This window comes from Orcinus orca, chromosome 7, assembly GCF_937001465.1.
Source record: "Orcinus orca chromosome 7, mOrcOrc1.1, whole genome shotgun sequence".
NCBI lineage: Eukaryota > Metazoa > Chordata > Mammalia > Artiodactyla > Delphinidae > Orcinus > Orcinus orca.
Window position 1 is genome coordinate 106,470,406 of NC_064565.1, and position 16,633 is coordinate 106,487,038.

At 43.9% G+C, this 16,633-nt stretch overlaps 1 protein-coding gene across 3 annotated transcripts in view; it reads right to left on the minus strand.

Moving 5' to 3' along the window:
* The window catches only part of SERPINE2 (serpin family E member 2), a 73,434-nt gene that overhangs the window by 7,741 nt on the left and 49,060 nt on the right, over window positions 1–16,633 (minus strand). For all 3 annotated transcript variants that reach the window (XM_033426603.2, XM_033426613.2, XM_004262644.4), the window contains exons 3-4: window positions 14,881–15,108; window positions 9,115–9,312 (exon numbers count right to left, since the gene is read on the minus strand). In XM_033426603.2, the coding sequence (XP_033282494.1) occupies window positions 9,115–9,312; window positions 14,881–15,108 (426 nt within the window). The remainder of the gene's footprint in view (window positions 1–9,114; window positions 9,313–14,880; window positions 15,109–16,633) is intronic.

The window sequence follows — 16,633 nt, forward strand, 5'->3', positions numbered from 1 at the left end:
TCCAGAAGGGGCATGAATGGTTGCTGATCACCAGGGTAGCTTCAGAGGGAAGAGAGCAATTCGGGTTGAGAACTTCCCTATTCTAAAAATAGCTTGCTTAAAAAATTCTCAACAAAATATTAGCAAACAGAATCCAACAACACATTAAAAGGATCATACACCATGATCAAGTGGGATTTATCCCAGGGATGCAAGGATTCTTCAATATACACAAATCAATCAATGTGATAAACCATATTAACAAATTGAAGAATAAAAACCATATGATCATCTCAATAGATGCAGAAAAAGCTTTTGAAAAAATTCAACACCCATTTATGATAAAAACTCTCCAGAAAGTGGGCACAGAATGAACCTACCTCAACATAATAAAGGCCATATACGACAAACTCACAGCAAGCATTGTTCTCAATGGTGAAAAACTGAAAGCATTTCCTCTAAGATCAGGAACAAGACAAGGATGTCCACTCTCACCACTATTATTTGACATAGTTTTGGAAGTCCTAGCCAAGGCAATCAGAGAAGAAAATGAAGTAAAAGGAATACAAATTGGAAAAGAAGAAGTAAAAGTGTCACTGTTTGCAGATGGTATGATACTATACATAGAGAATCCTAAAGATGTCACCAGAAAACTACTAGAGCTAATCAATGAATCTGGTAAAGTTGCAGGATACAAAATTAATGCACAGAAATCTCTTGCATTCCTATAGAGTAACAATGAAAGATCAGAAAGAGAAATTAAGGAAACACTCCCATTTAGCATTGCAACAAAAAGAATAAAATACCTAGGAATAAACCTAGCTAGGGAGACAAAAGACCTGTATGCAGAACACTATAAGACACTGATGAAAGAAATTAAAGATGATACAAACAGATGGAGAGATACACCATGTTCTTGGATTGGAAGAATCAATACTGTGAAAATGCTACCCAAAGCAATCTACAGATTTAATGCAATCTCTATCAAATTACCAATGGCATTTTTTACAGAACTAGAACAAAAAAATCTTAAAATTTGTATGGAGACACAAAAGACCCCAAGTAGCCAACACAATCTTGAGGGAAAAAAACGGAGCTGGAGGAATCAGACTCCCTGACTTCAGACTATACTAAAAAGCTACAGTAATCAAGACAATATGGTACTGGCACAAAAACAGAAATATAGATCAATGGAACAGGATAGAAAGCCCAGAGATAAACCCACACACCTATGGTCAACTAGTCTATGACAAAGGAGGCAAGGATATACAATGGAGAAAAGACAGTCTCTTCAATAAGTGGTGGTGGGAAAAATGGACAGCTACATGTAAAAGAATGAAATTAGAACACTCCCTAACACCTACACAAAAACAAACTCAAAATGGATTAAAGACCTAATGTAAGACCGGACACTATAAAACTCTTAGAGGAAAACACAGGAAGAACACTCTTTGACATAAATCACAGCAAGATCTTTTTTGATCCACCTCCTAGAGTAATGGAAACGAAAACAAAAATAAACAAATGGGACCTAATGAAACTTAAAAGCTTTTGCACAGCAAAGGAAACTACAAACAAGACGAAAAAGACAACCCTCAGAATGGGAGAAAATATCTGCAAACGCATCAACGGACAAAGGATTAATCTCCAAAATATATAAACAGCTCATGCACCTCAATATTAAAAAAACAAACAACTGGATCCAAAAATGGGCAGAAGACCTAAATAGACATTTCTCCAAAGAAGACATACAGATGGCCAAGAAGCACATGAAAATCTGCTCAACATCACTAATTATTAGAGAAATGCAAATCAAAACTACAATGAGGTATCACGTCACACCGGTTAGAATGGGCATCATCAGAAAATCTACAAACAACAAATGCTGGAGAGGGTGTGGCTAAAAAGGAACCTTTTTGCACTGTTGGTGGGAATGTAAATTGATACAGCCACTTTGGAGAACAGCATGGAGGTTCCTTAAAAAAATAAAAATAGAATTACCATAGGACCCAGCAATCCCACTACTGAGCATATACCCAGAGAAAACCATAATTCAAAAAGGTACATGCACCCCAATGTTCATTGCAGCACTGTTTACAATAGCCAGGTCATGGAAGCGACCTAAATGCCCATCAACAGACGAATGGATAAAGAAGATGTGGTACATATATACAATGGAATATTACTCAGCCATAAAGAGGAACGAAACTGGGTCATTTGTAGAGACGTGGATGAATCTAGAGACTGTCATACAGAGTGAAGTAAGTCAGAAAGAGAAAAACAAATATCATATATTAACGCATATATGTGGAACCTAGAAAAATGGTACAGATGAACTGGTTTGCAGGGCAGAAATAGAGACACAGATGTAGAGAACAAACGTATGGACACCAAGGGGGGGAAAGCAGTGGGGGGTGGGGGTGGGGGTGTGATGAATTGGGCGATTGGGATTGACATGTATACACTGATGTGTATAAAATGGATGACTAATAAGAACCTGCTGTATAAAAAAAATAAAATTCAAAAATTCAAAGAAAATAAATAAAAATAGCTTGCTTACAAAGTCAAAGATAAGGGCAATCATTTCTTCCTTCCCTGGTAAAGAATTCTTTAGTCTAGACATGTCTTAACAGAATACCTTTGGCTATCACTAAAGTCATACTAATTCTGTTGAGTAGAATTTAACTAGATCACAAGGCACTTAGCATACAGTGTTTTGCAAGTTGACCCTTATCATGTGGATGAAGGAATGAATCTGAGCTGCCTAAGAATGATTCTTTTGGTGGTGTCTCTGAATGCATGTGAAGAGGAGGGAGGAAGGGTGGGGGTAAACAGCTTCCACTGTTTAGGGTCCACTCTGTGCCGGGCCCACACCAACCACCCCAACGCAATTAGCCTCTACAGCGCCCCACGAGGTAGGTATATGCAGTCCTATTTTACAGCTGGGGAGGCTACAATTAGAGAAATTAAGTAACTTACCAAGGGACACATGGCTAAAAGGTGGACCAGGACTCAGTACGTCTAATGGCAAAGATGATCCTCCTTCACTGCCTGACTTCCTACTCACTCTTCATTCATTCCAGTAACTACCATTAGGGCTTTTTGATACTTTATGGTACTTGTGCTTACTGATGAAAACACAAGAAGGAGTTAAACCAGCATTTCTCAGAATGTCGTCTAGAGAACACACATCCCTGCAAGACGTCCGGTAGACAAAACAGATTCCACATCCCAGGAAGTTGAGGAAGCCCCAGACACTCGATTGTTCCTGCAGATTCAAAATATACACCAATGCTAGAAAGGCTCTGAGATATCCCGAAGAAAACTGTTTAACTCTAGTTATTCTCAGGTTTCCAAAACTAATTTGATCTTAGAACCCTTTTATCCCCATGTAAAATGTTCAAAACATTTAGCAACTGAGCAGCACAGCTGAGCACTGCCCATCCGAGTGGATGCAAGTGCAGACATGATAGGCGCTGGAGAGAAGCCCAGGGCATGAGCATGGGGCCCAGAGGGGCCATGAACTCCCGGGAGAAGAAGCCTTCCACAGAGCATGCCTTAGGAGCCCATAGAACCTTTACATTAGACATGCGATGGGAGAGTTGTAAGAATTAACCAGGTGAATGGAAAACCAGCATTTCTAGATGACGGTGGATGTCTGAAATGTTTTCTGAAACACTTCCAACTTTTGAAGAAGACCTCGGTGATCTTGCTGAGGTTACTTAACCTCTGTGTGCCTCCTGGTTTGGAGCATGGAGAGACCAGGGATATTGCAGTGTGTAGCTCACAGGATTGTTCTGATGATGAGATTAGAAGACATATGCATATAAGGTACTCAGCAGGGCCTGGCCCACGGTGGGTGCCCAGTGAACACTGGCTCCCTCTCCCGCCTCCCCTGAATGACCCAGAAGGACAACATATTTAAGAACGAGAGAAAAGAGAAAGTGAGTTTCTCTCATGATTGTCACTTGTCTTTTCTTTGGGGATGACTTTGCTAATCACTGCAACTGAGACAAGGAACTTCAGTAAGCCAGTTGTCCATAGACAGGGGTTGGGACGGAGGCACCGATGGAGAGAGAGAGAGAGAGACAGCGTATTGTGTCTTCATTATACAACAAACACTTTTAGCTGTAAAATATGGTAAGAATGGTGAAGCTCTTAGAATACATGACACCACAGGATGACATGACAGCTTCTCCTTGAGGAAGAAATACGCGGGCAATTCATGGGGGTGCTCGGTGTCTCAGGTCCCCATGTGCCGCCCTCGCCTGCAGGGCTGCTCAGGTACCCAGGGTGACTGGCCCCAGCTCTGGACACACGTGGACTCTCCTTCTTGCCCGGGTCCCGTCTTGGGGCTGCCTGAGAGTCCAAGATGGGAGTCTTCACCGTTACTATTACCCTGCATGATAAAATGGTCTCAGCAGGAACTGAAAAACTGATTGGAAAGTGAGAAGAAAACCCACTTCCCAATAAGCCCTTTAATCTTCAAAGAAAACATTAGGTTCCTACACTGGTAGAGCTCATTTTTAGAAACTGCGAAAAAGGGACTTCCTTGGTGGTGCAATGGTTAAGAATCCACCTGCCGGGCTTCCCTGGTGGCGCAGCGGTTGAGAATCTGCCTGCTAATGCAGGGGACACGGGTTCGAGCCTTGGTCTGGGAGGATCCCACATGCCGCGGAGCAACCAGGCCCGTGAGCCACAGCTACTGAGCCTGCGCGTCTCGAGCCTGTGCTCCGCAACAAGAGAGGCCGCGATAGTGAGAGGCCCGCACACCGCGATGAAGAGTGGCCCCCGCTTGCTGCAACCAGAGAAAACCCTCGCACAGAAACCAAGACCCAACACGGCAAAAATAAATAAATTAATTAAGAATCCACCTGCCAATGCAGGGGACACAGGTTCGAGCCCTGGTCCGGGAAGATCCCCCATGCCACGGAGGAGCTAAGCCCGTGCGCCACAACCACTGAACCTGCGCTCTAGAGCCCGCGCTCCGCAACAAGAGAAGCCACCACAATGAGAAGCCCGCGCACCACAACGAAGACCCAATGCAGCCAAAATAAATTAATTAATTAAAAAAAAAAAACTGCGAAATGTGGGAAGTTGTTAATAAATGACTGCTCCGGGGCATGACAGCATGAAAGTCCCTTTAATTACCTTCTACTACAAGCAGTTTTGTGGATGTCTGAGTCTTAAGGAACTGTTCAGGCTATACTTAAGTAGAAATTGAAATATACATTTGAAAAAAAGAACCACAACAAGTAGACCCACTGTATATAGTAGTCTGTATTCAGGCTTCAGTGGAAAGGGAGTTTGGGGAGAGTTGATGGGGAAGGAGGAGTGATTTAAGCAACTGGGTGAGTGTTGGTGCCATTTGCTGGGTGAAGGAACACTGCGGGGAGAACTAGATGGCAAGGGCAAGAGTATATTTATCTGTGGAACCAGAACTTAATAGACAACTAATTAGAGACATAATATGGATTTGTAGGTATGAGTTGGAAACTCAGAGAAGAGTGGAAGCTAGAAACATACTGTATATTCACAGACACACATGTATATACACATACATATGTATGTTTGGAATTCTTTGTGGTCTTTTTCAAAGCAGAAAAGTCTCTTAAATCTAAATCCATAACCATAAAAACAGAAAATTTGTAACAACTTCAATTCAGCAATTCCTATCCAAGGACATTACCTTTAGAAGTTCTGACACAAATATCTAAAGATTTATGTACAAGAATGCTCACTGTAGTGTTGTTATAGGAAAAAAAGTAAATGGCAATCCCTAAGGTATTATGATACGTTTACAACATTATGGAGTGTTATGCACTGATAAAGGATCGAGTAGTTCCACGAGGATTGACAATAAAAGGTTTTCCAAGATAGACTGTCTAATGAATACACAGATTACAAATTATGGTGTAATCCTATGTATGCAAAAAAGTTGGACAAATTTTACATATCCATAGAAAAAGCCTCAAATGATATGCATAGAAAAAGCCTCAAAACGCCTAGCACTTAATAGGGCTTTTTATGCTGGGAAATGGGAATATAGAGTAACATTTACTTTCTGCCTTATATACTGCTGTATTTGAGGACTTTGCAATGAATACGAAATACATTTCTACTAATCTTTAAGGCTTTTTTTTTTTTTAATGGAAAATGTCTCTGCCCTCAAAGTGCTTACACTTTATGAGGCTTAAGTCAGAAGAGTTTTCCCCTCCTATTTTCTACCCTCTCCCTAATGTTATTAAGGAAATCCTCTCAGAGACCTTGATGATATCTTGGAGGAAAAGTCGGGAAGGCTGAAAAACAGTAAATGGAAGGACAGTGTTTCAGCAAAGTGACCAAAGGTGGCGAGGCTTGGCTGGGGCCTCACGCGGCGCTGGGCAGGTGGCGCCAGAGGCTGAGTGAGTGAGTTCAGGCAGCCTGGCCTGGCTCAGCTATCAGGACCACCCGCCTCCCATCCCTGGCTGGTCGAGTGGGCCAGACTGCGATGAGACAGGACGAAAATGGGTGACCGGCTGTGTGGTCTATGGTCATGAAAACAAATGACTGGGGGCCACCACAGACGGCTGAGCTTTCTCCACAAGACAAACCTGCCTCATCTTTCCATGAAAAGCTGCTCTGCCGGCCAAAGAGGGACACCTGGGAGCAGATGACACCACTGGACTCTGTCTCCTGGCCCACGAAGGAGCTGGGTTCCAATCCCAAGTTACTCAGTAAAAACCCATGACACCATAGAAAGTGGGGGCAGGAAGGATGGTCCCAGACCACTTACAGCGTTTACTTGGCAGGGAATGAGAGCAAGGGGACTTTCATGTTCTGTTCTGAATTCAGCACAGATCAATCAAGGTCTGACAGCTAACAGACAGGACACCAAACTGGGTCAATTCAGCAGAGTTTAATGAAGGGACCACTTATAAGGCAAGGATAGGGTACAGAGGAGCCAATAAGGATGGTACCCTGGGCTACAAACAGTGGGGCACCATTACCAGCCTTAGCCTTGGAGGGCCAAGGGTAGGGGCTGGTGGCCCAGAGAGAATGAGCCCTTGGGCAGGTCCTGATGGCAGGAGACCTTGGGTGGAGGGATGCTGCGGCCCTGGCGATGCAAGGAGAGGGCTGGGAAGCCAATGTCCAAGCCCGCTCTCCTCCCTTACCCATCACCTGCTGGTTCACACCACTAGCCAACCAACAGGAAGCCAGGGGAAAAGGGAGCCCACTGATGCAGTCTCCTGGGGGCTCAGAAGAGGGTGGAGAAGGGAGGGCATGAATCAGGGAAGGTGGGGGAAGAGATCTCCCACACTGTGGAGCTGTGGAGTTTGAATCTTGGACCATAAGAATGTATTTGTGTCTTACTTTCCATAAGGCACACCACACATTCTTAGACAAATCAGTTCTTAATTGAAAAGCCACCTGGATATGTAACTCCCTCTCTGGGAACATCCTATATACTCAAGAAAAACATCTTCCATTCCTACAAATACAAACATTTTAATCTTTCATGGGAATGCCTATAGAAGCCTTGCTGATTTATTCTTTACTGACTTATTCATTATTTTTCAGCAACAGAAACATACAGTAAATGAGGCCTTCTCGCGTTTCGTTTTATTAGAATGTGTACAAAGATTGACCTAAAATAAAATAACTGTGCTTCGGATAGGAGCTGGTGGCCATGATAGCATTCCATGATGTCTTCCTGGGCAACGTAACCTGAGAATGAGTTCTGGACAAAAAGAGCCTTTCATTGGTCTCAGTTGTTTAGCATGCTACCTTTCTACAGGACTTTTTTTTTTTTTTTAAATATTTATTTATTTATTCGGCCGTGCTGGGTCTTAGTTGCAACATGCGGGATCTAGTTCCCTGACCAGGGATCAAACCAGGGCCCCCTGCATCGGGAGTGCAGAGTCTTAACCACCGGACTGTCAGAGAAGTCCCTCTGCAGGGCTTTTAAATACATATTATCTTGAAAAAATTTATTGAGTGAACGACAAAATTCTACCTGGAAGTTTGATGAAAGACATGGGGGAAGGAAAGTGACTTTATTGTGTCTCTAGCATGAGTCATTTCTTAATTTAAAGAATTAGGCAGCTGGAGAAATGTTGAGCAATGCTTGATCTAACATATACTGTATATGCAAAGGGAATACTTGGGACCCACACGTCCACATATAGATTGGAGACATAAAGGCTAACTTATAGAGGAAAAAGAAGTTTAACTTAAACTGGACCACTGATACTTCAACGAAAGTAGGTTTAAAAAACAGTCACCAGCCTTAGTTACCTATGTGTGGTAATGACTACAGAGATGGGTCATTTTCTTTCTCCCCCAACTGTAAAACTGACACATGTTCCTTAAAAAAAATTTCAAACTCAAAGAAAAATAATCATTTGAAATACTACCACTTAACATTTTATTGAACATCCTCCAAGACATGTCTGCATGAATATATAGAAAGTATTTTACATAAATGAGATGAAACAGCATCTGCTGTTCTGTAACTTGTTTTCTGAAATCAACCACATATTATATAACTTTCTGCTTATATAAATCTAATTATCATGTGTGTTCCACTACATGTACATATATGGCTTCTATTTATTTGCTAGTGAATGATTATCTTCATATTATAAATTCCTTGGCGTGAGACTGCTGAGGCGGGGCTTCTAGAAAGTCCTCCAGACCACGGTTCCCCACCACCAACAGCACCCAAGGGTGCCCACGTGGCCCCCACACCAGAGCCACGACTGGGCTTTGTCAATCTTTGTAATTTTTGCTAGTCTGATCAGTGAAAAAGAAATCTAATTTTTACTTTTAGTTTTGATTTGGTAATGTAAGATTGCTAATGATGACTTGATAATGCATGCAATATGTTTCATGTCCATTTATACTTCTCATTTTGTGAATTGTCCTGTCATCTTTAAATTTCAACCTAAAAGCGTTACATGTGTTATACATTAATACATAACCTTTGTAAGTAATGCAGAGACTTACCATGAGCTTTTAAAAAATCTGCCGTCTCCTCCCTGCCCTTTATAAAAAATAAAAAGGCAGGTTTGCTCTTGAGCTAAGTGACAGCACCCGAGGGCCTTTCTGCGGCTGGCACATTCTAGGACAGAGCCTCACTGAGTGTGAACTTACCACACCGGAACACGGAGAGCTGGGCCAGCATCGGCACTTGGTAGGATTTCCCATCAGCTGCCACAAACGTGCGCTTCTTTGTGTTCTCAGGCTGAAACCGTGATTTCCATAAACCCTTAAAATACACTGCATTGACCAGGACCAGTCTGGTGAGGACACCGTCGAGAAGATCCGGGGACAGCAGATTGTCGATCATACCTGTGCAGTCAGAGAACAGACACAGAGGACACTCAGGACGGGCAGTCCGTTTGGGGGCAAAAGGCAGCTGCAGGATCGGGAGGAATGAAAAATCTGAGAAATTTTAAGATTCAAAGATTTGTAAAATTTAAAAATTCAAAGATTTTTTAAATTTTAAATTTCAAAGATTTATAAAAGAACTTTTACAATATCCTGTTGTCCCTTCTAATTTTTTTCCTCACTAAAAATTAAAAGCTGAAAACAAGCTAAAAATCAGAGAACCAGAAAAGACTTCAGAGACCCTCTATTTAGGGTTACCTAACTTTTCATCCAGAAAATCTTTTATAGGGGCTTCCCTGATGGCGCAGTGGTTGAGAGTCTGCCTGCCGTTGCAGGGAACACGGGTTCGTGCCTCGGTCCAGGAAGATCCCACATGCCGCGGAGTGGCTGCGCCCGTGAGCCATGGCCGCTGAGCCTATGCGTCCGGAGCCTGTGCTCCGCAACGGGAGAGGCCACAGCAGTGAGAGGCCCGCGTACAGCAAAAAAAAAAAAAAAAATTCTTTTATAACTAATTCCCCATAAACCTCATATTTTAAGAACATTTTGCTCATCTGCATAAGCTATACTTAATTCATAATTAATTTCTCTGTTTTTGATAATAACTGACACGTATGACTGCCAGTGAGGGCTTTTGGTCGACACAAGATAAACAGTTGTCGTGTTGCTTTGTTGTAACCACTGGGTTGATTTAATCCCAGTTAAAAATAAAGGAACACTTCAGCCTGTGTAATGTTATCAAAGGCAAATGCTTAATTTCTCTTAAGATTTTAGGAATGTTGAGCATTAGTTTGGAATCCCTGATTATTATATAGCTACTTAAAGAAGAGTTGAGACTAAAATTGGTATCTATATTTATGGGTCAGGGGTCCATTTAGGCTCATATTATAGAGATAAAAAGAAATGAGGTCTCTCCTAGAATAATTATTTGTTAAGGAAGATGCTCTTCACAAGATATCAGGATGGTCCAGCTTGTTTGTGCAGGAATGAAGCACACACAACAGTTGCAATTTCAGGCTGTTCTTGTGAAGTCACAAAGGTCCTTCTAAAGTGCCACCTGTGCTTGAAGCTTTGAATTTTCATTTAGGTTCCTTTTGCTTGGTTTTTGAAGATTCAACTGTGTGTGTGTGTGGGGGGGTGTTAAGAGAGATCACTAACACTAAAGCTATTAAAAATTAGTTCAGTGTAGCTTTTAGTCCAACTTTTAAAAAATGTTCATAATGTAAATGCAAGTTACAATACATTAAATGGTGAGAATAAAACCAACAGCTTCTGAAGAAGCAAGAATATCTGATTCAGCAGAGAGAGCTTTAAGTTCTTTGAAATGAAACTCAAGAAGATTTGGAGGTACAATAAACAGATGTTTACGTCAGTCATGGGAAAGCAGCACACTTGGAGGATTCCCTGACCCACAGGGCGCCCGGCAAGTCAGTGTCGTCATTGCTCATTACTTACACAAGGGGGCACCAACGCCACCTTACATCAGGATCTGGAAGGAAAATACATGTGATATAAATAGCCATCGCTCAAAGCAAAGCGGCATCTGTGAACAGACTCTGTCCTGTGGGAAGGAAGTGAGAACTCTGTGCTCCAGTGATAGCAAGCTCTTGAGAGTTGGTTTCCCAATAGCGAAGGCTGTGTTTTGCCTTTGCTGGGACCATTACCCAGTCCAATTCCTACTTGCCTTTGAGACAGAGCTCAGTGGTCCCCTCTTCTTATATCTCTTCTCTGTCACTCCTCCCTATCTCCTGGAGTTTCCATAAAGCCCAATGCTCAGCACCACCGTTACACTGCGGTATTTTATTCTAGCCAAATGTAGCATCTGTCTCCCTCAACTAAACTGTGAGCTGCACAAGAGCAAGAACGCTGTCATTCATTTTTTAAAAATCACACCTAAGATTCTATGTGCACTATTCTGTTGTTGCACACCAAGAGTCTGAAGGAATCTCTTCTGCCCTTTTTTCCTAAGGTAAATAAAGCCTCTTATTGCCACTGGTAGAACTAAGATATAATAAGGGGCACAAAGAAATGAAAAGAAAGGATAAAAGAGAAGTGTAAGAAATGCATGGTGTAGAGGCAAGGAGGCACATGGGGGACCTGCCATCAATAACTACCATAAACATGCATCCATCACCCATCACCCATCCATCTATCCACCCATCCATCCATCCAGGTATCCAGTCTTTGATGTCTACCTGAGAAAACAAAACAAAATAAAAATAAAGCCCGCCCTTCCGAAAGCTATAGATTAGAGGGAAGTGGAGGCTGATATAAGTGACTTAGAAATGCAATTGTAATAAATATCTTCAAGTGAAAGTACTTAAGGATGTGAGGGCAAATAAGAGGGGGATCTGATCTGGTGGATGAGGTCAGGGATGGATGGATTCCTTGAGGAAGTATTACTTGAGCCAATGGCTATAAAAATAGCTCACATTCGTTGAACCTTTGCAGAGTGCCAACCACCTTGCGAAATGACTTACGCTTATTATTTATAGTCCCATAACAAACTTAATGTTATTATAACAATTCTAGTAGGTACTGCTACTATAGCTCCATTTTACAGAGGAGAATGCTGAGGCACAGGGAGGTTAAGTAACCTGCCTAATGGTACACAGCCAGCAGGTGGCAGAACTGAGGTTCAAACTGGGCACTCATGCTTGTAACTATTATTCCATTCATGAGATAGTGTGAAATGAATAGGCAAAGGGCAACGGGGAAGGAAAGCATTCCAGGTAGCAGGATGCACCGGGGTGGGGGAGGGGGGCGGGGGGCGGGTTCTGTGGAGAGAGGATGGCGAGTATGAGAGTTGGGAGGAAGCCTGCATGGTTGGGGCTGAGGCCACAGAGAGGTGGCAGGGCAGCCCCAGCCAGGCCATCACCACATCCCTAGCACACTGGAAAGGCTCCCCCACTCTCTGCGGGGCAGGATATGTCATCACGCAGCAGTCTTCCACACGTGGACAGTTTGATCACCAGGATCCTTCTGACACCTCACATACACACAAGCACCTCTGAGCGGGCAGTTTGGAAATTTGTGGGAGTGTTTCTGGTTGCAAAGACAGTGGCCAAAGATGCTACACATCCTGCAGTGTTCAAAACAGCCCAAACAATGAACTATCCTGCTTTCAAACGCCCTGCTGCACAGTCACGTTCTTGAGAAACCTGCTCCTGTCATCTGAGCCCAGAACCTTATTCTTTTTCCGGTGTAAACACAAAGTATCTTTTCTTTTGCATACTTTTAATGTATGCTGAATTTGTCAGGAATGTGACTACCACGCAAACCAAATAGAGTCTGTACTTGTTTTGCTCGGAAATTTACCAAGAGTTTTGCAGCGTTTTAGAAAAAACTGCCTCAACGATGGTAACACAGACTGTGGTTTTTGTGTCGCCAGTGCAGTGTGCCTGTCTCGGTCTGCTTTTGTGGCTGTCAATTCACAGTCAATGTGAATGTCAATTCTTATTCTAAGAATAAGAATTGTTACGTATTCAGGGGTGGCTGTACCCAAGGGTTTACCTACTGAACTACATCTATAAATAACTTTTGTTTTTCCTGGTATTACAGTTTGGCATTATATTAATTTTTTTTTAAATTTGTGTACATGTGCATAGGTTATATGAGCTACGAGTTTCATTTCAAGAGAGTAAACAGAGTGAAAATCTTTGTTTAACAGAGGGAGTTAGGTCTGCAGGGTTGAAAATCACTTTTCTAGCCTCATCGCTTTCCCTTCCCCCGTTGCTGTGAGAAATGCATTGAGTCAGTGTGTGTTCAAGTGGTTTGAAACGGTCGGGCAGCATCCTGAGGGACTTACTACTCCCAGGACACAGCAAAGAAGAAGGCTGGGTGGGCGCTGACACGTCACATCATACAGCTACCAGCATCTGAGGGCCATCAGCTTCCTACCTCTGTTCTTAGCCCCACAGGCTCAGAAAAACACACCAACCCCCTCCCATTTGCTGGTCTCCTGCATTTCTGTTGTGAAAGGCCTGGACCCACTGACTGCTCCGCCCTTTCTCTCTCAGAGCCCCACGGCTCAGTCCGCCTGATCATTTCGTGGTTTCAGGAAGGGAGCCCAGGTTGCACCGTGCAGGATCCTGTTGAAAAGGGATGTCACAGGTTTACCAAAACCACACGCTGGCTCTCCTCCACCCTCCAGAGCATTCCCCATCTGGCTCTTCTCTAGCCCCTCACATGGTTTGCAAATATTCACATCTACAAGTCTGGAGGGAGACCGGGGGAGGACTTATTTTGGTGCAGAATGCTAGGTCCCTGCCTCAGTAGATTGGGGTCCAGAGATCTGCATTCCTTTTTTTTTTTTGCTTGGGATCTTAGTTCCCTGACCAGGGATTGAACGTGGGCCCTCAGCAGTGAAAGTGCCTAGACATAACCACTGGACCACCAAGGAATTCCCCAGAGATTTGCATTCTAAACACACGCCCCAGGAACCACGCTTTGAGAGACATGACCCGAAAGGCCAGAGTTCCCCCAAGTTTTGTCTTTGGGCTTACTCTCCGTATTGAGTCTCTTTTGCTTCCACTCTTGTGACTTTAACTCTCCCCTTCGGTGAAAAACGGTTCCCAAATCTCTATTTCTAGCCTTAACTTTCCTCCGATGTTCTGGACCTACCTCTCCCTCTGAATGTTTCCGCCTGAACCTGAAGTTTACAAATGAACAGGCTAAAAACACCGATGTTAGACATTTCTTCAGTTTCGTGGAGGGAGAGATGCACGTACACAAGTAATCACATCGTGTGGATGTGCTCTAACGAAGGGTGCAGTCGTGGATAAGCATATGCCCATCATAACTGGGGGAGCCACCTACTTCCTGGGACGACAGAAGCAAGAGGTGAGGAAGGGGAGGGGAGAGGGAAGGGGGAGGGGCATCACAAGGGCAGGGGGTTAAGAGGAACAAACGATTAGGTATAAAACAAGCTACAAGAAGGTATTGTACAACACAGGGAATAGAGCCAGCATTCTATAATAACTATAAATGGAGTATAACCTTTAAAAATTGTGAATCACTGCACTGTACACCTGTACCTTATATAATATTGTACATCAATTATACTTCAATGTAAAAAGAAAGAGGCAAGGAAGGCGTGGGGAGAGCTCAATCCCGAATCTTAAAGGCTGAGAAGCACATTCTGGGCAAAGGGAATGTGGATACAGAATTAGGAAGGAATGAGCACTAAAACCTTCGAAACAGACAAGGGCCTGTGGGCAGGGGCTCTGGAGATGAGATGCTGCGAAGAAAGAAGAGAGTCTGCAGAGCGGTATTCCGCCCTGCGGCCCGAGAGCCACAGGGAGACAAGTCCCCAGGGGCACAGGTGATGGCGGCAGGAAAAGGGTAGGAAGGCGGACTGAGCCATGGGGCTCTGAGAGAGAAAGGGCGGAGCAGTCAGTGGGTCCAGGCCTTTCACAACAGAAGGGCCACCGGAAACGCTGGCCCCACTGAGGGTCTCAGAGCCCAACTCACGCTTTCATTCACAAAGTGGAAAACCATGCCCGCTCATTCCTGGGAACCGTGGCCACTCACCCCTGGTCTCGTTCCTAACCCACACGTTGATGGAGTCGCAGGCGGAGGCGGGGTCTTCGAAGTTCGCGTTCCGGACTTCACACTGAAACACGTCTTTGTTCCTCGTGACGAAAGGCACTTCCATCTTAAAGCCATTCTTCACAAACACGGCATTGGCCACCGTCACAATATCTTTATTCTTCTTGGAGACGATGGCTTTGTTGATCTTCTTTAATACTTTACCCACTCCTGAAGGAGAAAGGAGAAAATGCAGCAATATTTCCGCAAGAATGTAGGAAGGTTATTATTTTTTTTAATATCTTCTATATTATGGCAAATAAGAACAGTAGAAACAAAACTAGTACGAGTAGCAAGAGACTAAGTCATCTGCTTTCTCAGTGGCCTTCTGTTAAGAAAAGGGAGGGCGTAGAATGAAGTATAACTATTAATAGCCCCTAGAGATCAATTGCGCTTCTGGCCTCAAAGCAGGCGTCTTCCAGGCCTTCTCCACAGCTTCCCCAAGTAGACCTGGCTCTCCTGGAAGACTTTCCTGGCACCAGGTCAATAGGGAGACTGGAAAGCTCTTCAGTTATGTAGCCGTGGGGGAATAAACCAAAGGACTCTTCCTAATGCCGTCTCTCTTAACAATCTTAAGCGCTATTTCCTATGCCGTCTCTCTTAACAATCTTAAGCGCTATTTCCTATGCCGTCTCTCTTAACAATCTTAAGCGCTATTTCCTATGCCGTCTCTCTTAACAATCTTAAGCGCTATTTCCTATGCCGTCTCTCTTAACAATCTTAAGCGCTATTTCCTTTCTTGCCAAAGATTTAACAACACGATTTTTCTCTATTTTGGGGAGAAAAAGGTATAAAGTTGAGCATCAGAAAGACTATAAAAAATGGCCACGTGCCACCATCCAAGAACAAGGTGATTTTTACTTGATGCGAAGCTCACAAAGTAAGGGAATTCGTTTTATGGCAACGTAAGCTTTATTTTACACAGGCCATTCATACACGCTCCATTTAGTTTCAGAGCATGGAAAAGAGGGAAATAAGTTGTAAAGGATGAAATGTGTTCCTACTGAGAGCTCGAATTACAGACCTGTCTTACTCGCTTGGGGTCCTTTCAAAATGACACTGTCCTAAAACAACTGGCAGAGTCACCTTGACGGTCCCCTGGAGAGCTGACCTGTCCTTCTTAAATGATGGCAGGTAAGAGCCCCACGGTTTGGCCCTTTGTGAGGCCTCTGGAGACTGCGCCCCTCACGGGTTCTGTGGGGGCAGGCCCAGCAGGAGTGGGCAGGCACGTTATACAACGAAGGGACCAGCAGACTTCACAGCCCAATCTCGGCACTTGTCCCTTTCAGCTCCTCCACGCTCCCCAGGGCAGATCCTCCCCCTGTGCCCCAGACTGTCCTGCCTCTGCCCTCAACCAGAGTGCCGCTGTCTTGAGTTCTCAGAGGCTGAGCCCAAACCAGGGCCTGAAAACCCACCCGGGCTCCCCCGATGAGTCTGTCCTGTGAACTGAAGTCATTCCACAACTCGACTGCTAGTGATTTGGGAGGAAGAAGAGATGGGGGTTGGGGGGAGTGGCCAACAGACCAATATTGTCAAAACTTTAGAAACACTAGTGAAAATGAATGTGGTTCAGCGGGAAGACAAACGACGACAATCCAGTTGCTCTTTGGGAATGGTGCTGGCCGACAGGGCCCGGATGGCGCTGGGAGAGGCCAGGAGCCCCGTGGGTGATTCACTATGAAGTTATAAATCACCA